The 23,190-nt window shown below is 44.1% G+C and overlaps 1 protein-coding gene across 1 annotated transcript in view; it reads right to left on the bottom strand.

Annotated features, from left to right (window-relative positions):
- The window catches only part of efna3b (ephrin-A3b), a 78,733-nt gene extending 70,717 nt beyond the window's left edge, over positions 1-8,016 (bottom strand). The window contains exons 1-2 of the mRNA XM_049583372.1: positions 7,541-8,016; positions 7,027-7,242 (exon numbers count right to left, since the gene is read on the bottom strand). Of these exons, the coding sequence (XP_049439329.1) occupies positions 7,027-7,136 (110 nt within the window). The 5' untranslated portion in view covers positions 7,137-7,242; positions 7,541-8,016. The remainder of the gene's footprint in view (positions 1-7,026; positions 7,243-7,540) is intronic.
- Positions 8,017-23,190: the final 15,174 nt, after the last annotated feature.

The raw sequence follows: 23,190 nt of genomic DNA, 5'->3' as shown, positions 1-23,190 counted from the left end.
AAAGCAAATAAATACAGCAATTACATGGGACATAACAACTGTGAATGCACTGTCTGGATCTCAAAGCCCTGATAACACACATTTGCCTCAAAATTGCGTAAATTTGTGGCTCTCTGTGATTTGTCAGTGTCATGAATCGCATAAATCAACGGTCCCAAGCATTGATAAGGACACATTCCAAGTAAATCCATATCACATTATCAACACATATTGGTTCTGCATGCATTATCCTTGATGTTTTACCCAAATGACACACAGACGTGCTCAGACCACAGAAACAGGCAGGCAGCAAAGTCAAACATCATATTAGTACTTTAACCAATGCACATTCACATTTAAAAGGGGTTCTTTAAGTACGCGGTGTTAAATGGTGCAAGTCATTATTACTAGTGTGTCATGTTTATCAAACATGATTTAGCCTTTATTGACTTTACAAGTCAACACTTCCCATGCATAAAATTTATCTGGGTGGCCTACTCAAACAGATGTTTTTGTATTTTTCTGTATTTATTATTCCTTCCTGTTCAAGTTTGTGTGACAATGCGAACAACGGTGCTGAGCATTGACTGAAAAGTCTGCCAGAACACAGCATTCATGTGCAGTTCTTAGCTTGTGAATTCACTGCAGCCCACCACGTTACACCTCCACCTCCCTCGAGGTTGACTACCAAAAATAAATTCTCAACCTGTGGGAAACACTCGTCGTGATGCTATTTTCTGTATTTTATTTTTCCTGCATCAACTTAATGTACCAGCATCCTCTGGCCGTTGTTGTGAACATGTAGAATCTAGGGCTGACCTGAATGCTTCGAAGCTTCGAAGCCTCGATTGTTGCCATAGTGAGTGATGCCCATACCAGTATTCAGGTGCTCCTTTTATATATTATTATTACTATTAGTTCTTCTCGGACAAGGACATTTAAACTCAGATTCCAACTCACTGTCATCCAACATTAGTCACCAGCAGTCAGGGACAGTTTGACCACATGTGACACACCAACAAGATATCCAAAAAGTGGACTGGAATTATTTAAATTTGCAAAGATGACTCCTAAAACATAAAGAGCCAGATATACTAAGGAAAACTGGCATTGTACAAATCTACAACCAGTTTGGCAAATCAGCTGAAACTGTAAAATCTTAGCAGTCTTGCAAAGTATTCTTTTTCTAGCCATTATAGTTAGTGTTAGTCACCTCCATGCTAACAAAGTGGCTAATTGTCACGCTATTTTAGGTGCAAAAAGTCTGACTCATGACCTCATCTGTTATTACCCCCCCATACCCAGTCGAAGCGACTAATTGCACATATTTCTCACTGATGCTTTGATACCTAAAACCTGCTATTCAGGACGACCCTAGTTAAATCCACATTAACTTAATAATCACCATTAATTTAACTTTATAATTATGATTGATGTGAAATGTTACGTCTTGATGCTTGTCTCGGAACCTTCATTGACAAAACAACTTAATCGTACTCTGAGGCGGGAGTGCTTTTACTTCTAGACAACCATTCAGTGCAATTTCTTGCAATGACTGTGAAAGGCTTGATAAACACAGTCTGCAAAGCGTCTTTGCTAAACACTGAGCCACGAGCGTGGAATCAACAGTCGCTTAAATCAATACCAATCCTGGGCCCAGGCATTTTTCAACTATAAGATCCTTACTTTGTGGCAGGCTGGATCAGAATTGCTCAACTTGGTCTGACTCTTGTATAAGCTTGGTCTTAGCAGAATTACATCCCTAAAATCCCTAAGAACCCGCTGCCTTTGAATCCAAACCATTACAGTGACCGGTTTGCGTTTGATCCAAGACGGAGCAAGCGCGAACGCTGCACATCAATACTCCATTTTCACAGCAATGCTTCCGATTAGTCGATCATGTAAGCGGGACAGCGTTTGAGGAAATGAAAGAGCCAATCAAGAGATGTAGAAAAACGGGGTGGGCTCGATATTTCAGGCTTGTCTATTTCTCAAGATCAATGCGAGTGTTTTATGTGTGTGTGTAAATTTCCAGGATCTGCAAAGAGGTGCGTTTGAGGGTGGCTTTGGTCAAAATCTCAAAGTGTGTAAGACGAGAGGAGACGAGAAGGAGAGAAAATGAAAGAGCGGTTGAGGTGAGGTGAAGGAAAAGCAGACAACAAAGAAAGGCGACACATTTCCTAGCACTGGAAAGATTTAGTCCAAGTTAATTTGACAGAGAGAGAGAGAGCTCTCACAACATTCACATTAAACCACACAGCTCCCAAAATACCCCGCCCCCCCCCCCCAAGAGTGCTTTCCCATCAGGCAACTGGAGGATGAGAGAAGAACAGAGAGGTGGGAGCACACTCCTGAAATCTAGCTCATCCCCAAAGAAAAAAAGATAGAGGACGAGAAAATAATTCATTTCTCTTCCTTCCTTTCTTGTACATGTCCCTTATTGCTCAGCTCACCTACCAGACAATCTCCGTCCAATCAGAAAAATGTATTTACTCCTACCCACGCACACACAGAGCAACAGCACGAGAGAGAGGTAGAGAGAGGACCACTGGATCTTATTATGCGAACAGAAGTCATCCATCACACAGGTGTTCCCTATTGCTTTTAATTAATGACGTCTCTATGCGAGCGTCTGCAAGCCACACACACACTTTAACACCCACACGTCGCCCAACCAGAATCCATTCACCCATACACTATGTGGCCTTAATATTCGTTACTAATGAACAGCCTGATCACTGTGTCTATATGACTGTTCTGATCACTGAGCCTGTGTGTGAGGTTTTATTTTTGTGTGTGTGTGTGCACAAACACACACCACAGTGGTAGCTGACATAGCGGCGCGAACGCCTATGATAGATGGGTTGTACACACATCGCACGCACACACACAGGCGGGCCGTGTGCCTCATGATAGTGAGTGAGTAATACTCTCCTTTGTGCAGATATTCATAAATGTAAATGTTGTTGTCCTAAGTGGGGCTGGGAGACAGATAGTTTTGTGTTGCTGTCAAGGGGATGGTTGATTGGCCTGCTTAATCCTCTCGTCTGTTTCTCACACACACACACACACACACACACACACACACACACACACACACACATACACTGGGCCTGTGTTATGATGTCTAATGTGAGAACTCAATGTGTGGATCGGGGCACTGGCCAAGCATTATTATCATTATTATGATGACCCTCCTCCCCCTGCTCGATTACAATTCAACACGAAATCCGTCTGTATTCCTCCTGACTTCCCCTCTCCTCTAACCAGTCCCATAGCATTTCTCTCTCTCTCACTGTCTCCCTCTTCTCATATTCTTGCATTATTTCTCTCCTGCCCTGCGTGACGTGTCTCTGCACACTCTGACGAGCAGGATGAATATAAAACAAGTTCCACCTCAGCATCGATTACCACACATACGCATGTGCATTTATATGAGAAGCAAATTCTGCTTGCGATAGCTGGCTTCATTCCAGTGGCATGCGTTGAGGTGACAGTGTCATTGATACACATATGCAACACACACACAAAGCGACTGTCTAGAAATGCTTATGCATTTGTTCATTCGCAACCTAATCGCTTCCGAAATATACAACTGATAAATTAAGAGATATCACCGGATATCTATTATGCAAACCGGTTAACTGCTGCATTATTAGATTACACACATATACGTGTACACGCACGCACACACTCGTGAGCGCACACACTCACACTCACAGCGGTGGTTAATTGCCAGGTGGTGGGAGATAATGTGTGATTTAACGGACTGATGGATTTGTTTTTGTTTCGGTCACCCATCAATGAACAGAGACATCTGTAACGGGGCAAACACACACATACGCGAGTCCTCACACACACTAAAACGCACACCATTACACACACACTCATGCCCAGGGATATCAGTGACAAGTGACTGATAGGCGGTGGCAACAGCCGTTGTGCAAGACGCGAACGCAGGAAATGATCCATCTTCTCGAAGTTAAAAAAGTACACAGCGGAGACGTGTGTGTGTGTGTTTGTGTGGACTCGCGTCATCATAGTCAAATGTGAAAATGTACAGTTATAAGTGTGCATGCTCGTGTGTGTGTGTGTGTGTGTGTGTGTGTGTGAAGCAGTTAATCCATGGTAACAGTCTCAGCCTGTCTCTTGTGGTTGATGAGTGGCTCGGGGTCAGAAGCTGGTTGAGAAACTGCGGGGTCCTGAGGCTTTACAATGTGTTTACCACTCAAACTGACAGCTATACTACAGCTTATTATTGGCCTTCTAAACCTCCACACTGCACTGTGAGTTAGAGAAACTCCAGAGAGGCCGATTGCCAACGGCTAGAGACACGCCAGCCAACCCTACAAAATGTGGGATGTTGTGGTGTTGAGTGCAGAGATTAAAATAAACGCCGGGAATGGGATCTGTGCCGTCGAAAAATGGCTCGGAAGTGTATGAAAGGGTGGATTAGACAGGTTATCCTGCAGTTTATCTGTCTTTTGTGTGTCACTGTCCGCGGCCCCTTTGTCTCCTAATTCAATAAGTAGGCTGGATTGAAAAAAAGTTATCCCCACTCGCTGCTCATACGTTGTCATTGTGTATGTGTGCACTGAGGAAGAGAAAGAGAGAGGGAGAGATGGGAAGATCAGGGATGAGGCAGGTCCACTGAGATGCAGTGTTCTTTAATTAACCACAGTCTTTTATAAAAGACACACACACTAAGACTCACACTGCAGGGGCTAAGAATATTCCGCCGCTGGGATGAAAAGCGTATTGGCAGTCAACGTGTGGAGAGAGAAGGAGGAGAGAGACTGCGGGGCTCTGCAGTACTCAGGTCCTGGACAGTCAGGTTAAAGGTTAGACTGCTCCAGACTGCTGTAGTACTCCCACTGCTTTGTCAGAAAAATCAACTGCAGCTTTATTTCCCTTTACAGACAGTCTTGAGTACACAGTGAAAGGCAACTGACAAATTACTTAATTAAATATACATTTTACCAAGGTCAAAGCTGCTCGTGTTACGTCGAGCTGATTGTACCAAGGTCCCGGGTTCACTTCCTTTTCCTTTATGCCTGTAAGCGTTTTTCCCCCCCTCACATTTTATCTTAATCAACTTCTGTGTCTTATATGGAAACCGACGGTGGAATTTCATTAGCATTTATTATCAAATTGTTCCAGAGTCAAGAAAGTACAGAAATTGAAGATGAGCCTCCTCAACATTGAGAGAAATATATCAGCTAAAATGCATTAGCAGCAACTGTGCACGCAATATTAGTTTCTCTAAAATGTGCCGCAAAAATAATTTTCTCGCATTCAGAAAAACTAATATTGTTTACAGCATTGTACCAAGACCAATAACATTATGTTCTCCGCTCCTATTACTTCACGCAGTACTTCATGTATAGTAATTCTGTTGTCGAGGCATAAATTCGCTTGCCTCTCATACTTTTATTCCACGCTGTAAACTAAAATCATTGGCCTGGAGTTATTGTCGGCGGACACAATCATTGATCCCCCTTCTGCAAAAACAACAGCGTATTTTCCGAGTTTTCATTTTGTTTACGTCTTTAATAAGCGCAGTCGTAAAATGTGAGTCGCTGTACGTCCGGCTGCTCATCTTAGGGGCCCAGTAAATTCTGCTGAAGATGTAAATACCACAAACTGAGATGTTTTAAGGGCCGCCTGGTCGCCGAAACAGCGCTCACACATAGACAGGATTCACTGCAAGATGGAGAGCGAAGAAGAAGGTGTGTGTTAGTGTGTGACATGCGCTCTCGTGCACCTCTGAGACCTGAAATTTAGGTTGATTATTGCGTCATTTTTGCGACGTTATTGAGACAATCTAAACACATTAGATCACAGAGAATTGCTCCCTGAAGTGAAATCTTGAAAATCTGTCAATATTTCATGTCAAATCTGGCATTCAGCTGCAAATTTACAACATCTGATCTGCATGTTTTGGGCAGAGGAGAAGGAATGTACAGATTAGGATGCGGAAACGCAGTTATATACAACATAAATTAACAAGATTTTACTGTGAATTGTTGAAAGAGAGATAAGCCTACAGTGTGTTGCAGCAGACTGACGCTACATTCTTAAGGATCCAGCAGCAGAGCCATGGACTCACGAGGACAGTATTAAAAAGGCAGCTTTCACACACACACACAAAAAAAAAAACGAGAGAGGAGAAGAGAGAAAAAGGGGTTTTCACTTGAATCAAGATAGGGGCGAAGAGCGACGGATTAGGAGGATAACAAAAAGGCCAACGGACTGAGTGTAAACAAGAAAGGGGGTTAGAGAGGGATAGAAGGAGAGAGCAAGTTGGAGAGGGAGCGAGAAGGAGAGATTGAATAGTGACACTGCTACAACACAATGGGGTCAGGATGAAGAAGTGCTCCTAATTGAACCAGATAGAGGAGAAGACAGAGAAAGAGCCCTGAAAGACTGAGAGGGGAGAGCCACATGACGGAGACAGAGGAGGAAGGAGAGGGGATCACGTGTGATTCTCCTTTTTCTTTCTACTCCTCACCATGCATGGCTGAAGGTAGAGGAGAGGGGGGGGAATAAATGCACACATTGACGTTGGCCTGAGGAACAGAAACTAAATATGCAGGACTAGTTGTGCAAGTGGAGGTGTTGAAAAGATGCTTCGGAGCCACCTTGACTTCCCAGTGGGGGTCTGACTGAGCAGTTTGAGACTCAAAAATAGCTTCCACATACAGCGAAACATGAGAGGCCTGTGTGAATGGCTTTTGGGGATCTAAATCATTTCTTCCGCTTATATAAATGACAGACACAGATGAGGGACATGGCTGCTGTAACCCTGATAAAGCACTGAGAGAGACACAATCAAGCCAAACAGCATAGATGGACTGAGAGTGTGATGATGGTGTGAGCCTGACACACCAGGGAGTGCATATCAGGACATTTAATTCATCCGTTTAACAGGTGGAGGATAGAGAGATCAAAGTGAGATGACATTTAACTGCACACACACACACACACACACACACACACACACACACACACACACACACAGGTAAGAGATAGAGGGGGGGGTCTTACTGTATGTTGGAGCTGTTCCAGTAAACGGAATGCCTGTTGGCTGACACCTGGACCACGTCCGCCCAGGTGAGACTCGTTAGCACCCAGAGAGACAGCGCTACCAGAGCCATGCTCTCGGCTCCTCTCTCGGCCTCCGTCCCCCTTTCGGTCTCTCCGGCCACTCTCTCGGTCCCTTCACCCCACCAAACAACGCGACTCAAACATCCCAGCAAATGCCTATCAGATGGGAGAGGGGGAGAACAAAAAGCTTCATGCATGCATACAAACGGACACGTTCAATGTGACTTGCTGTGGTTAATAACTGTTGTAAAAGTCTATTGTGGTGTGAAGTGACTAACACCCTCCTCTACCTCCCCTCCCTCCCTCCTATAAAGCAGACTGCGATCCCCCTCCTCCCCTACCCTACCCTCCCACCCTCTCCAACAAATCCTGGGGCTTCAAACAAGGGGGTTTGTGGAAGTCCGTATGAGCGGGTCCCCCCTTTTAATGAATGAGCTGGTCCTCTCTCTCTCACCGGGAACTGCTGCTTCTGAGCCCGTCTGAGGAGTGTGGGAGGCCGGTATTGGGTCCAAGCGGGAGGTCGGTCTACCTCCGGGCATGAAACGCTCCTCTCCGCCGGGGAAAGAGTTGCTGCAGGCGCGCACGGGCTCACTGAAGATAAATGAAGAGTGGAGGAAAAAAAACGGTGGTGAAACAACAGATATTAAAGTCCTCTTCTGTTTTTTTAAAAACTGTTCTTTATCTCGGTGCTGCTGCAGTTTTCTTTCCCCTGCTCCAAGGATCCGAGAGATGCAGAGCACGCCGGGGCTGCTGCGCGCTGCAATCGCCTGCAAACAATTCAACCGGCCAGTTTCATTAGGTCTTCAAGACTCTATCCGACAACCATCGTTTACGGTGAGCAGCCTGCCCACCCGTCTCTCCCCTTTCTCTTTCTCTCCTCCTTCTCCCTCTCTCTGTTTGGTAGGCAGCACTCGTTCACTTTCTAACTCCACCCCCTGCGAGCGACAAAAGCGCATTCCTCCAATATTGTGGCCGAGTCGCTGCACATCAGGCATCACTGCGAAGTTTTTTTTTTTTTTTTTTTGCTTCTGCTTTTTGTCAACTATTCGACCTCCAGTGCAAAGCTTTGAATCCCCCCCCCCCAACACACACACACACACACACACCTTCTGCCAGATATGTCTGCAGCCACCATCTGCAGCCTATTTTTCACCCCCCCTCCTCCTCATCCACCTCTTCCTCCCCAGCCACACACACACACACACACACACACACTTTTGTGCATTTTTATGACAAAGCCTTAAAAAACACCCATAAACTCACGCAAGCACACACGAGCCTTTTCTCCTCCACTGTCACCCCCCTCCTTGTTTGGATCCACCACCAGACACTGTAAGTCAGTCTAATACAGTACTATTATCATGTGCAATCCTCTTATAGCTGCAGCACATTAACACGCGTGCCCGCGCGCACACACACGCGCATGCCCTTCCAAGTAATCTATCCACCATAAAGAAAATATACAACCAGGTGTACTGTAGGTTTGCAGCGATATTATAGTGACTTTATCAAAAGTTTTGTGACTTGCTGTTTTATTTTTGCAAATTGTCCCATAAAATAAATTCCACATTCAAATTTTATTAAAGCAATTAACATTTAAGTTATAATACAATAAGAGTTATTTCAAGCAACTGTAATGTGGCTGCTGTTATATATTACTGTGGCTCTGTCCTGCAGAGATGTGGTAAAAATGTTCAGTAATTTGCCCCCCTCTGTCACCTCCACTGCTACAAGCTGTGCATCTCAGGTGTGTGTGCGTGTGTGTGTGTGTGTGTGTGTGTGTGTGTGTGTGTGTGTGTGTGTGTGTGTGCGTGAGGAACAGGCCAGACAGGCAAAGAGACAGGAGGAGGGAGTGAGAAAAAGAGAGAGATAGCAGATAGGAGAAAGATTGTTACAGTTTTCTTGCCGCCTGCTGGGAATGAGTTGGTTAAGGAGAAGTCAGAATGATTTATTGGGAGAAAAAAGGAGGGAAATAGGGGAGAAGGAGAGCAAGAAAGAGAGTGAGATGAGGTGCCATCGGGGAATCCCTCTGTCTTCTCCAGTCCTTCCACTCCTCTCACGAGCTGTCCATTTAATCCCCCCACTGTCTCTGTCTCCCCCTCTCTTCTTCCTCTTCTCCTCACCTTATCCTCCATTTCCAATGCAAACTTGTCTCCGTTCTGCGATCGCTGCTACCTGGCTCTGCTATTTTGCCTCTCTGTCTCTGGTGGTCTACCTGTCTCCTCTGCCTATGCCTCTCTCTCCATCTCTCTCCCTTACAGCAGCCATGCAACTTTTTTAATGAGCACTCCTCCTTTGCCTCCTCTCCTAGCTCCCATCATTTCTCCTTAGTCTCCCTGTGTTGTATCTCTGTTTATCGCCACACTGCATTGTGTGTTATCACAGCAGCACAGTTAAACACCTGCTACAATCAAATATACATGCCCTGTACATATAAACATAGATACATACATATTTTATCATCAAGCCCCAGTGATATCCATGCAGACGACTTTGGGTCTCTCTCTGAAATTTCAGCCGTCACAATTAATTTTTACAATTATTTATTTATTTTTGGTGGTAACAACATGAAAAAGATTTTTAAAGATGTAAGGGAATCGTATAACATTTTGGGAATTACTCTCATTTGCTTTGTTGTTGAGAATTAGATGAGACGATTAACACCACTCTCATATGTCTGTCTGTCCATTTAATATGAAGCTACAGCCAGCAGGCAGTTAGCTTAGCTTAGCATAAAGACCATAGACTGTAGGAAAAAAGCTAATGGATGGAGCCAGAGTGACGTTAACAATTAACTCCGGTTTTGAAGCCCAAAGTTTGGTCTTTTGGTCGTTGCCAACTTGAATATTTGCATCCAGAGGAGACCATATTTGGATACGAGTGTGGTGCCAACCTCAACGCAAGCTGCTAACTGGATTAGCATGGTGTATTTACAGCTATGGTAAACTGTGATAATGCTAATGCTAATTTTCACTGACAAAAAAACAGGTTTAAAACCATTAAAACAAAATGAACTTACCAGAAAAACTGGACATCCAACTCCTTGGAGGATCTTCAAGTACAACCAAATGCTAAACAAGGCTATTTTAGAAAACCAAAATGTTACAATTAACTTTAATGAACTGAAAACACACACTGAAATAGCAGCGGCTACCCCTTCACTCTGGAAATCTTGGGTTAGGTCATGGATCCATTACTCCCTAGTAGAAACTTGTCAACTGACAGCATCTACCTGCCAATCAAAGCGGCCATTATGCAAAAATTTAAGCCTTAATAACATTTAAATCTATATCTTTTTTCATACTAGGCTGCAAACATGTTAATTTCTGCTTTAAAGTTGGGCATTGTAACATGGGGGGGGGACTTGTTCTTGGAGACAGCCTCACCTGGCCATTCAAGGAACAGTTTTTGGCACTTTAGCACTGGCTTAATTTTTCAGCCCCACGGGTAACCCACTTTATAGAGACTGGACAGGGGAACAGCTAGCCTGGCTCTGTGCTCTCTTATGCCTTGCAGAGAAACATTGCTTTCCAAAATAACCAAAGTTTTTATTAGCGAATAAGATGTTTTAAACTCCAGTTTCATTCTCTAGCTTTTGCCTGAGGTTTCGGTCACGTCCAACTGTCTTCTTTGGCGAATAGAACCTGCTCAAGTGCCACTGAGGGGCCCCATGAGTGATCATCCTGTCAGAAGTTCTGTGTGTAGATCATGAGGGGCTGAAGAGGAAGTGTGTGTACTCTCCTATATATTCCAGTGGTTTTTGGCTAAGAGGTGGGTATACTGTAAACAGCCAGAAAAAGTAGTAGATATAGCCTGTGTACCTGCATATACCCTCCACAACACCACTGATGTAGGGTAATGAGCAAAGTCCACTCACTGAAGATGACTATGGAATATGGCAAAAAACTCCAGAATAACCAGGCTGTTCTCACAAACTGTTTGTAATTTTTCCCATGAGAAAGTAACGTGTCCAAATTTGTAAATATCCCACGGATTGTGAAAGGGTGCATTCACATGACCAATGTGCTGACAGGAGTAAACAAGGGAGCACCCCTGAGTGATCTTGTAAGGTGGCAGGTTGAGGTGGTGGATGGGTCACAATAACTCGGACTTTCCCCTGGGACTTTCCTTTGGAGTCGCGTGTCCACAATCATGTGAGCTCTGAGTGAACTTTGAGTCATTTTAAGGTATATCTTCATCACACCTTTAGAAAGAGTTTACAGTGTGTTCTGTGGACTATCCAGAACAACAGGGATACTGTTTTTGGAGAGAAGTTGCTGTTGATTTTTAAAGTGTCTATGCAAATGAAACCTAAATTATATGCACGGCTAGACAAGAATTAAGTGAGCAAATGTGTTTTTCCCATTTAGATAAACTGACCCTTTAAAATGCAGTCTGTAAAGCATCAATGATTGACTGTGTGGTGTCCACAAGGGGCTGGTTGTAAATGCACCATATGGCTACATTTGAAAGGAAACTGTAAATCAGGTGCAGGAGGACAAAGTCTGAAAAGCGGACAGCAGCAGAAGCAGCGATTTGGTACTTTTTTGAATAACAAAAATTCCACTTCTCGCCTCTCCGTTCAGTTTCTTTGAAACAGACGCTGACATGTTCTGTTTCAGCAAACGCCCCTGTCAATTCTAATCATCCAGGTTGGATTTTCCAGGCGTGGGTTGCAGTGCTATTGGATTACTTTTGTATTGGGGTTATTATGAGAAACGACCTCGGGGCTGACTGCATGCGGTGACACCGAGGCTCTTATGACATTTCCAACCCAGAGCCGGCCAACAACACATCTGTCAAGTGCTCCTTTCTGCAACCTCGAAATCTAATCGGAGCTTTCTCATAGCACTGATGATGGGATATTAGGCCCCTCTAGGAGTCACATCCCTCTCTGGGGCCCCAGGAAGTACACATGCATATATATGAATTCAGTGGGACCCTTGTATTTACATGAACATCATGTAAATGTACACGAAACACTTTATATTTTTGTACACTTGTATGTGTGCTGCATTTCAATGGCATTCTTGAACTGGAAGTCTCTTTCTCACTCCGCCTCCCGCTCGCTCTGTGTCTTGGCCTGCTTCGCTGTTCACTGTTGTGTTAGTAAATTGTACTGACACTCCCCCCGCCTCCTCTCGCTCCCTCACCACCTCTGCTGCTCTCCCTCCCTCCCTGTCCCTCTCTCACCCGACTGACTGACACGAATTTTCAATCTCTCTGTTTACCTTTCACTGCTGTGCCTAAAACAACACTGGTACAGGCTAAGAGCAAGGAGGAGACTGAGGAGGGGGGGTGCTGGAGATGGAGCTGAGTATGACAGAGCTTCGGTGGAGGGAAGAGAAAAAAAAAAGAGGGAGGAGGATGAGGAGGAGAGGTGCCACTAAGATTGGATGGGAGAAGGAGAACAGCAAGGGGAGGGGGGTGAGGTGGGGAGGGGATGCAAGGAACGAAAGAGGTGCAAAAAGAGAGAACAGGGCTTTCTCTGTGTTTTGGTTGGAGAGGAATCCAAGGGGGAAAGAGGAGAGACAAGGAGTGAGGGGTTAAGGGAAGGAGAAGAGGAGCTGATACTTTTGAACAGTCACGCGAACTGAGCCAGCAGAGGGGACGGAGGAGAGCAGAGGGAAGGGGAAGGGAAGGGGAGGGGGAGGAAAAGGAAATGAAAGGGTGGAAGAGAATGTAAGTCAGAGTTGGGAAAAAGAGTTAGATGGGGCACAGAACATTAGGAGTGCAATGAGATATAGAGAGTGAGGGGGAGAGAGAGATTTATAGAGGTACAGATGGAGGGAGAGGACAGCAAGAGTGATGTGTAGAGGGATGGTTTTTTTTTAAGAAGACGGGAGGGATGGAGGAAGAGAGGGAGGAGAGGGTGTGTGTAGAGAGAGAGAAAGAGAGAGAGAGCTCAGAATAGATCTGCTCTCAACAGCATGAAATATTGAACGAAGGAGGCCGAACACAAGGAGGGGCGAGGAAAATGGAGGGACTGATAAAGACAAATACAATCGTTTTGTGTGTTTGTGTGTGTGTGTTGTTTTGGAGACAGAGGAAGATGAGAGAGAAGAAGAGTAGGTGACAGGAATATGAAGAATAGTTGCCCCTGGCTGGAGACCAACACACACACACATACATGCTGAGACACACTAACGTTGCTTTGAGTTTAGATTACTCCCATGTGTGGAGGAGATGGAGCGGAATTTGGTGGTGTTGAAAATATCACACTGCAGAGTACGTTTCATCACTACTTGCACCATTCCAACACACACTCACACACACTCGCACACACACACACACACCCTCCCCCCCTCCTTTGATCTCACTTCTCACTGATCTTCTCTCCTTCCATGTCAAATATTTAGGCTGCATTTGGCAGGTTTGACGAAAATTACCATGGAGAAATGATTTTATTTATTTAACTTCCACATCAGAAGTCAGTGTCAGTAGCAGCGAGAGGATGATCCCCAATTTCAACGAGAGGAGACCGAAGATGATCCAAAAAAAAAAAACCTGGAATCTGCTGAGTTTCCCATTTCAGACATTATTTTTAAAGCAGGGTACCACTGTTGATTGATTTCTGAGGAGGGCATGTGAACGATTTGTTTGAAAAATGAAATGGAGAAAAAAAAGTAGGGAAAAGTTTAAGAAGACACAAACACACAAATCTAAACTGAAGGTGATGAGTCAACACTCTCCCTGCCGCCGTCATTTGCTATTAAAGCGTCGAGATGATGTTTTATGTCTCTTTTTGGATAAATAAATGCATTTTTTAATTAATTCAGGCTGTGCGGCCCTGCGGGGAATCTCCTGCTAAGCCTGAGAGGTGTATCATTTTAACGTAGCATTGATAGAAATATCCGACTATAGCGTCACACACAGAGAATGATGCACAATTGCAAATCTTTCTTTTTACAGCCTCCTATCACACTCAGACACAAAAGCCTGTATTCACTTACTCTGCATTTTTTAACCAGAGATCTTGACATAAATCAGACAGAACGCATCAGTGAAGGGAGAGATGAGTTTACAGTGGCTGAAAAGGAAAGAAAATGAGGAAGACGGAGGGCCGCAGTAATAACTGGGGAGGTGCTGCTCTAAAGCAAACCCATTTGAGTTACAAGCTTAATGGCAAATATGAGTTTACACATCATAGAAAATAATACAAATCTTTATTTTAGTGCATAGATACAAAATATTTGACACATGAAAGTAACATCATAGAATCTTCTAAGAGAAAGTGAAGACTAATGGTGATTACTCGCCTACTAACAGTGGAATAATTTCCCAGTTCATAGTTCATACTTTCATTTCACCACTACAATATCAGTAATAACATTTCTCACAGAGAGAAAGAGTCCTCTCCATCATGTATATAAGAGAAACTGTGAGATCACACCATATGTAACACTTATATTCACATGGGTGACAAGTCAAAGGGGGAAAAAAAACTCAGCATTAAGTGTCTTAGGTGTTGGACAAACACAAGTCACCACAGCTGCAAAAATGCTACCTGGTATAGAAAAAAAAGGTCATTCTTATTCTCAAGTCATCGAATACTGCCGCTTTGACACCAAAAGCCACCTTTGGCAGTGGTATGATATGCCACCAGAGGGCGTCAGTATGTAAAGCAGCTGGACGATATGTGGACAAACAGCGCCAATTGGTTTGATGTGGTGGTATGATACGTATGACTGTGGCAGGTTGAAACTCCGTTGGTAACGCAGCAATATAAGGAGCTGGAGAGTCCCTAAGGGATAGGTGGGAGAGGCGGTAGATGGGTCTATCAAATCCTGGACTTTCACCTGGGAGCCCAGTGTTTGCTTCCTGTATGACTGTAAAGCCAAACCATCCATCCATTTTCGTCCGCTTTCCAGGGCTGGGCTGCTGGGGTTAGCAAGCCAAGCAAAGAACCTCAAAGGTTTCTCTCCCCAGCAACACTTTCCAGCTCCTCCTGGGTCACCCCAAGGCGTTCCCAGGCCAGATGAGATATGTTATTCCTTCCAGCACGTTCTGGGTCTGCCCCTGGGCCTCCTACCAGTGTAGAGTAGAGCTGCTGCTCCTTCGTGTCAAAAGGGGTCAGTTGAGGCGGTTCGGGCATCTGATAAGGATGCCTCCTTGACACCTCCCTCCGTTGGAGCACATCCCACAGGTAGGAGGCCCCGGGGTAGAGCCAATCCAGGATGCTTTTTTTCAAACCTAACCACATGCTTTTGTTGCCTAAACTTAATCATGTGCTTTTGTTGACGTCCCGGTGTTGGTAACCGTGTCCCGGAACATCAGAGCAGACACAGGAGGATTCCTAACATGTAATAAGTAGATGCAAAAGGCCACTAACAAAGTGGTGACATGTGACATCTTGGAATGATCTGTAAATCTAGATCTGTAAAATAAATCATGTTCTTCCTCGTCATCCTATTGCCTCTAAAGGCTTTTGGTAGAATCAACCACAGTGCACCAAAAACAACCAATTGTCTCTAACACAGCTTTGAATCCCGTCAATCATGTCAGTCTCTTCATGAACTGTGGCCAAACTAGGCAGCGCTGGTCAAATATGAATCAAGATTCTGTTACAGCATTGCCTCCTTTTTCCATAAATGTTTTTAGACAGATATTTTAGTGTACTGTTAAGCTGAGAAGTGAGAAAGATGGTGACCTGGCCACCATGTTGGAAATAGTCAAGTGAAATATACATACACTGAAATATGTTTCGAGAGATAGGCAATGCAGTAACAGAGTCTTAATTCATATTTGATCAGCGCTGCCTAGTTTGACCGCAGTTCACAAGCAGTGATTGACGCGATTAACATCTGTGTTAGAGACTTCTTGGCTCTGACTGGCTGTTTTTATTCCCATGCAGTAATGTCATTAGAAGATACACGTGGAAGCACAGGAATATGATTTTTTTTCACAGATTATCTGACTCATTTACCACTGTGTGAATGTAGTGACAGCTTCAGAAAACATGACAAAAGTTATTTTTATTGAAGTCATGAACTACAACTTTAAACAAACTTAACTCACTGAATAACACAAAGGGGATACTGGGTGACATAATGACTGAAATGAGCACAAATAACCAATTAAAGAGACAGTTTGCAAACAACTTCATATGAACAATAAAAGCAACAACATAGTAACTTTGGCCATAAGTTAAACTGACCTGGTGAGGGTGAGCTGCAGTGAGATTACCATTTTTTTGGTTTTGATGATGTGGTTGCAGGTAGGGGTGTAACGGTTCACAAAAATCACGGTTCGGTACGTACCTCGGTACACAAGTTACGGTTCAGTTTTTTTTCGGTACAGTAATGAAAAAATAGACAACTATTAAATATCTTTTACTTATTGGTAACCTTATTAAAACATACCACCACAGCAGTTAAGTCTTTTTACACAGTTTTTGAATGAAACAAATATATATAAAATCCTGCTTTTTCACATTGTTTGAATGAAAATAGAAATATAAAAGTGAAAAATAAAATCCTGCTGTTTTTTTAACACATTTTTTGAATGAAAAATATAAATAGAAATTGCATGCTTAAACAGTTTTACTCAATTAAAATAAAAAGTATAGTGCAGCTGGTCAGCTTTAAAGCCTGCTCAGATTCAGTTTTACTAGGAACTTACTTAGCTTTCCCACTTTGTTAAAGTGCAGTAAACAAAACATGCTTATATCTAAAGTGCAGCTTAAACAATTTTACTCAACTCCAATGTCGTTGGTTATTTCTTTAGCGCGATGGTCAGGGAAACTCTCTTTCTTTTAAAACGACGACGATATCATAAGTTTGCACCAGACTGTTCTTTCTAGTCGTGCCGGTTAACGTTCAACTCAGGTGGTGTCGCTTTAGATGCGTTAGCATGTCAGACGTGTTTCCAAGTACATACCCGACCGCTGTTCTGCAGTGTCGGCACAATGCTTTTGTCTTGTCCACTTGTTTATTTCCATCTTCGTATTTTACCCTGAAACCAAAGTGTTCCCGAACGGAGGACTTAAGGTTTGCAGGTGGGTCTTCAGGTTCGTCAGGCTCACTTGCCATGTTGTCAAAATGCTAGAATGCGCTGCACAAAGTGAAGGCGGAGATTTACGGTCAGACTCGGTCCGTCACTCAATTATGTCCATCGGGGAACTAGATATTTTAAATGGTTCGGCTCGCAAAAACGGAATTAAAATAAAACAAAATAAAATAAAATAATATCCTGCGCCCAATAATTCGGTACAGGGTCGTGCCGAACCGAAAGTCGCGCACCGAACGGTTCGACACAAATACATGTACCGTTACGGCCCTAGTTGCAGGTGCTGCCATCACAAAGCTGGTCCAAAATATCCCTAAGGTGTTCATCAAGCTATTCACTGACTCCAGTGCCATGTGGATGGGGAGTGGATCAGGAGCATTCAGTGTCTTCAACATGGGGACTAGGGGAGCTGGAGATCAAACTGCTGATTTTCCAATTAATGGACAACTCGCCCCACCTCCTGAGCCACAGCCACCCTCCATTGTATCATGTGCAGTACATCTGTATTCATACTCACTCAGGTTTTTCTTTATTTCGTCAATTGTTTGTACAAATTACAAACCTGGCAAGAATGCAAAAAGTTAAGGCCTCTTAAGAAGATAGTTAGAGTGTGTGTGTGTGTGTGTGTGTGTGTGTGTGTTTACGTCTTACAAGCAAGTATTTGTATGTGCACTGCTGCTAGCTTGTGTATAAGAGTGGTTGGGCTTTGGGGCTCTTTAGACAAATGTTCCTGACGCCTCATATATCACAAGTCTCAGTACTGTATTAGCCCCCGCGAGTGTACTTCTGCAGACAGCACAGAAACACTGAAGACAGCAGGTACGCACACACACGCAGAGACAAACACATACACAAGAACCCTCCCCCCACGGGCACGCAGACAGACACACATGCACACACATGGAAAAGGAACAGGTGCAGGTTGAAAAAGCCAGCTGCCAACCGTTCTTTGTAACATCTACATTTCATCATCCACAGCAGCAGCAGCACAGGTGACGCCGAGCCCAGTGGGCACCGAGATTAGGAGAGTGGGAAAAGGTTTAACTTACACTGTCATCTAAGGTCAGATTTGCATTTTCCCTTTATTGTTAAAGGTTAGGTATTCCAGTGGCTAAGCTGATCTGAGATCAATGCCTAAAGGCACCTTCCACCCTCAAGGACGGCTCCTCTGAGCTTCTGATGGTGACATCATCATATCTGTGAGGGAAGTTGAAAGGGCAGCCGGGCAGAGGGAGAGATTGTTGCCCGTTTTGGGTATGATTTGTAGACAGTCGGTGTCCTCTGCGCCTGTATCTCTGTTGCTGTCTCCTCTTTCTCCATTTCTTTCTCTCTTGCCTGTAGCTTCCTCTTTGTCATTCTATCTCAATCGCCTTATTTCTGTCCCCACTGCTATCTCTGTCGCCCTATTGCTCCCGGCTTCCTCCTTCCTCGCTCTATCTCTATTTTCCTGTTGCTCTCGGCATCCTTCTCCTCCCTCTGCCCGGCCGCCACGAGGAAGTGCTGTCAGGTGAAACCCTGGTAGATTAACCTCTGACCCTCAGCAGGAGGTGGGACCGATTGACTTGTAATTGCTATCAATGTAGCGTGTGTGTGTGGGTGTGTAAGTTGAGCGTTTGTGTATGTGTGTGTGTGTGTGTGTGTGTGTGTGTTTTCTCCATTTGGGCAATATGATGGCTATCTGGGCCAGCACAGGCAGCCTGCAAATTTAAAGGGTGAAATGCATTCTGGGTTGTGATGGTGAGTTATGGGTGTAAGTGGGTCTTTGGTGTCCATACCAAAGCGGATGAAAAACCATTTCTGCTGCTCTCAGCAAACTGGAGCTTACTGCTGTGTCCGGAGCATCAGCACGTATACACAAACATGTTAACACACACGCACACACACACACACACACACACATATAGAACACAAGACATAAATACAAATGTTTTTCTCTCTTCTACCGACTTTGAATGGCACCTGATTTGTGCAACAGTGAGCGCTAAGGGCCCTCCTCTGCAGCTCGTCTGATTGGGTTTGTGTGCATGGGTACCCATGTGTGCAGAATATTTACGACTGCGTACGCATGTGTGTGTGTGTGTGTGAGTGTGTGTATTCGTGCAGAGATAGGGTGCTGTGAAACAGAGGCTCTGACTCCCAGCAGTCCTTTGTCACACTGACTGACTGCTGAAAGGCTGAAAGCAGGAAAGCCATTTCAGACTGTGGGGCTAAATGATGGCAGGTACTCCGATCCATCTGCAGCTCGCTACAATAACACAATACAGACAAGTCATCAACAGCCCTGTCATCTCCATCTGTAAATGCACTTCACACAGCCCCCTCTATCTCTCCTCCTCCTCTGACTGCCATTCAAACACTTGTGTAACTGTCCCCTAAACCCAATTGGCCCTCAAATAGCTGAAGTAGAGCCAGATTTAGCGAAATCATTTGTGTGTGGCTCCTTCTCCCCTGTTTCCTTGTTTTGTTTGCCTCGTGTCGTCCTCAATTTGTTTTAGAGTTACTGCTGAATTTATCGGCTTGCTGTTTTGGTAGGAGGGGGAATGTCACTTGGCTTTAATGTATGACTAACTCAGAGAAGCCACGTATTTCTAGTGGTGTTGCTGCTACTTCTTGAGCCTATTGATGAAATTAATGACCAGAATGACTAAATGGGCCGTCACAATACACGGCTCTGGAGACTCACAGGGGTGGGCAGGCTTTTACGCCGGGCAAGCACTAACACAGTCAGCTGCAAGAGAGACAGAGCACAAAAAAAGAAGAGGGGACTAGAGAGTTTTTTCAAGGTGAGGTGGGAAGAAAAGAGACATCAGATGCACACAGTGAAAGGATGGAGAGAAAGGGGGGAGAGAAAGCGAGTGGCAGGGAGGAGAGGGAGAGAAAGAGAGATAGTGAGTAAGTAAAAGCAGGTCTGGTCCAGGTGGGGTTCAGACAGTCAGTATGTTATTTTAGGAGGGCAGAGGGAGGGAGGGTGAGAGAAAGGGATGGATGGAGGGAGGGGAAGATGAATGTAGTTAATTAAGATGAGCAGGCGGAGGAGACAGTGTGGAATTACACAAACACTAATTAGAGTCTTCGTTAGGGGGCACGAAACGAGAGCAGCGCATCCATCATCGCAACCCTCCATCCCTCTTTTTTCCCTCTCCCTCCTTCTTTACCTCCACTGCTCTTCTCTTGCTTTTGCATGGCAACCACATTTCCTCGCATGACTCTTCCCCGCATGCCCCCGCCACCGTCGCCAGTCCTCTGCCACTTTTCATCCCACACTTTCCTCCCTCCATCTTCCCTTTCCCTTCTCAGTTTCCCCCCATCGATCCCATCAGCAGTTAACTAAATAGGTGCGATTAAACATCTGGGATTGTAATCGAAGCAACCTGTGCTCTCCCCTTTCCTTCACTTTGATTTCTATCCTTTGTTGTCACATCATTCCTTCTGTTTTTATCACTGCTCCGGGAAGGATTTCATCTGCACTCTCCCTCTCTCACTTCCCCGTATACATGCTGACAAACACACACACACATTAACTGTACCATGTCAGCACTATTTTTATTGTTACGCCAAGCCAGTCAATGCCTCCTCTAGTCTTACTGCTCCTGCTCCACTCTTCCTCCTACATACAGTATACACAGCACTGTAAACCACTTACCTCTTCTTATCTTGCTTTCTCTTCTCTTCTCTCTCTTTTTTTTTCCTGTACACACAGGCTCTAAGCACTACTCTTGTCCTCTTTATCGTTTCACTGTCCTCCTCTGGCTCACCCCTCATTCCCTGCTCTTACTGAGGAGCGGATCAGCCTGTCACTGTTGTCGTCTGCATCCCTTTCCCCTCATGAGACCACGAGGATGGAGGGAATAATGAGAGATAAGTTTGGATGGAGCCGACGGTGGTTCATGCCAGCTCTTGTTTCTGGCATACATATATACGCAGCATGAAGCAAAAATAATACCATACCCGCTGTGTGGTCACAATGCAAGTAATTGCAATAATGTGCTTAAACGAGTCAAGTGCTCGCTGATTCTACAAGTTCAGCCCATTATCCGTACATTTACTCTGATCATGTACATGTTTACATTGATTTTATACCTTCCAGGTGGTCGTGGTTTTCACTGTTCACTTTATAATTTCAGTAAGCTGTGGTTTGAGAAAATCCACGTACTTGACAATGATGGGATGGTGAGCATTTAGTTACTTTATTTTTCTTATGATACCAAAGTCCAGTAAGACGTTAGGTAGTGTAGGCCCCTTTTTACAAGTGAATGAATACAGAATCAGGAATGATAGAGACAACTGTTTTCATACAGTTTTCTTTTTCAGTTAAATATTTCTATCATCTAAACTGAGGTGTCAGTTACATAAAGCTTTTGCTATCCCAGTGATTTTGGAAGGTATATCCGGCGATAGTGTCAGACAATGTCGGGCATTGGTGAGCATCTGTCGGCCTGGTTTTTGAGGTGTATCCTGCACTACTGGACCCATTAAAGCACTCTGATTGGCAGTTCAACTCAGTGCACATAAAGAGAAACAGAAGTGGGGAAAGCAAACAAACAGCTAAAGTGACGAGGGCGTGAGATCGAAAGAACCTTGTTATATTAGGTTACATTATTGTTTAGCAATTAAGCTATTTAGCAGAAATGATTCATATTTGTTTGTATTACTGTTCGCTTGCACAAGGTACATGTCCTTTGTTCTCTCAGCATCAGGTCGTCCTAACTGGCTAACTAGTGTCTTGAAGCTGTCCTGTCAGTCTTCCAGTGTCACCCTAATGATAAATACAGACTATCATTGCTTGCTTGGTGTGGAGTTATTTCCTCTCACAACACTGCAGAACATATGTACTAGTTGGCTGTTGGCTGGAGTCTTTGCGTTGTATCCAAGTGTAACAGGGTCAATTATACAGCAGTAATATGTGTAACAAAGTCAAACGTACATTTGTAATATGAAGTATTATAAGTACACAAAATTTGTTTCAGTTGTTACCTGACACTCCTAGGCCTCTATAGTCAGTATGTGAAACATTTGATACTCAGTTTCTGTACCTCTATGTTCACCTTCAGGGGTGCCCCACCTATAAAGGGGTGTCTCCTGCCTTGCCTCTCCCCTTTCCCCCCGCGTTTTAGCGCTGTTAAGCTGTTTATGACTTCTTTTTTTCAGCCTAAACTTATTGAATAATATGTTGAAATATTCCTGTGTCACTTAATCGGTGTAGGGGCTCGAGTTATACAGTTGTAATAGACGGAGGATTTTGTTTTTACCTCTTGCTGTCAGGTATGTTTGCTGTGTTTCATTGTACTGAATTGAATGTAACATGGCCTGCCCTTTTGCTGTTGTGCTCCATGGGAGAGGGGCTCAAGTTATATGGTCGTAATTGATGGAGGATTTTGTTTTTACTTCCTGCTGTCAGAGTTGTCAGGAACAATCAGAGATCGCCTACAAAGATCTCCACCGTCTGGGCCTCTTTATGTCAACACAAGGGAGATAAAACTAGAGTCCAACAGTAAAACAAGTGCACCTTTCTGGCCGAGAATGTGAAGCGGTGATGTGAAGCAACATAACAGCTGATCTTCATCACCCCTTGATGTTGGGTTGTTGTGTCTAAGCCTTTAGAGAGAGGGGCAACAGAATTTAAAGGGATAGTGCACCCAAAAATGAAAATTCAGCCATTATCTTCTCACCCATATGCCGCGCTTCAATTATGTGTTTTTGGACATTTGAATCTGGGGCTGAATTTTCATTTTTGGGTGCATTATCCCTTTAAGGGGGGTGAGAAAGGTGAGAGATGAGATGTGTGTCAAAGGTCAAAGGCCAGACTTGAACTGAAGACGCTGGAGTTCATGGTCAGCTCAAGTTTCCATGTGGTGGGTCGAAAATGACAAGTAGACCCCCTTAAGACATGTTTTAAAGACACACTTAAATACTCTGCTGCAATGATAATTTGTGTTTGATATGTTTTTCCCGCAAAAAGTTAATTTGCCCATTCAAAAAGTGATTATGCAAATTTGTTTCAGTACAAATGTTTAACTGCTGGACACAAGCTGTCTCCTATTTCGGTGAAAAGTTCATCCTGAGTGTATTAATGCTAAAAGCTTTATGTTTCCACAT

Source organism: Epinephelus fuscoguttatus, linkage group LG8 (genome assembly GCF_011397635.1).
Source record: "Epinephelus fuscoguttatus linkage group LG8, E.fuscoguttatus.final_Chr_v1".
NCBI classification, from domain to species: Eukaryota; Metazoa; Chordata; class Actinopteri; order Perciformes; family Serranidae; genus Epinephelus; species Epinephelus fuscoguttatus.
Note: the sequence above shows the minus strand (reverse complement) of the source record. Positions and strands in the feature narration are given on the sequence as shown.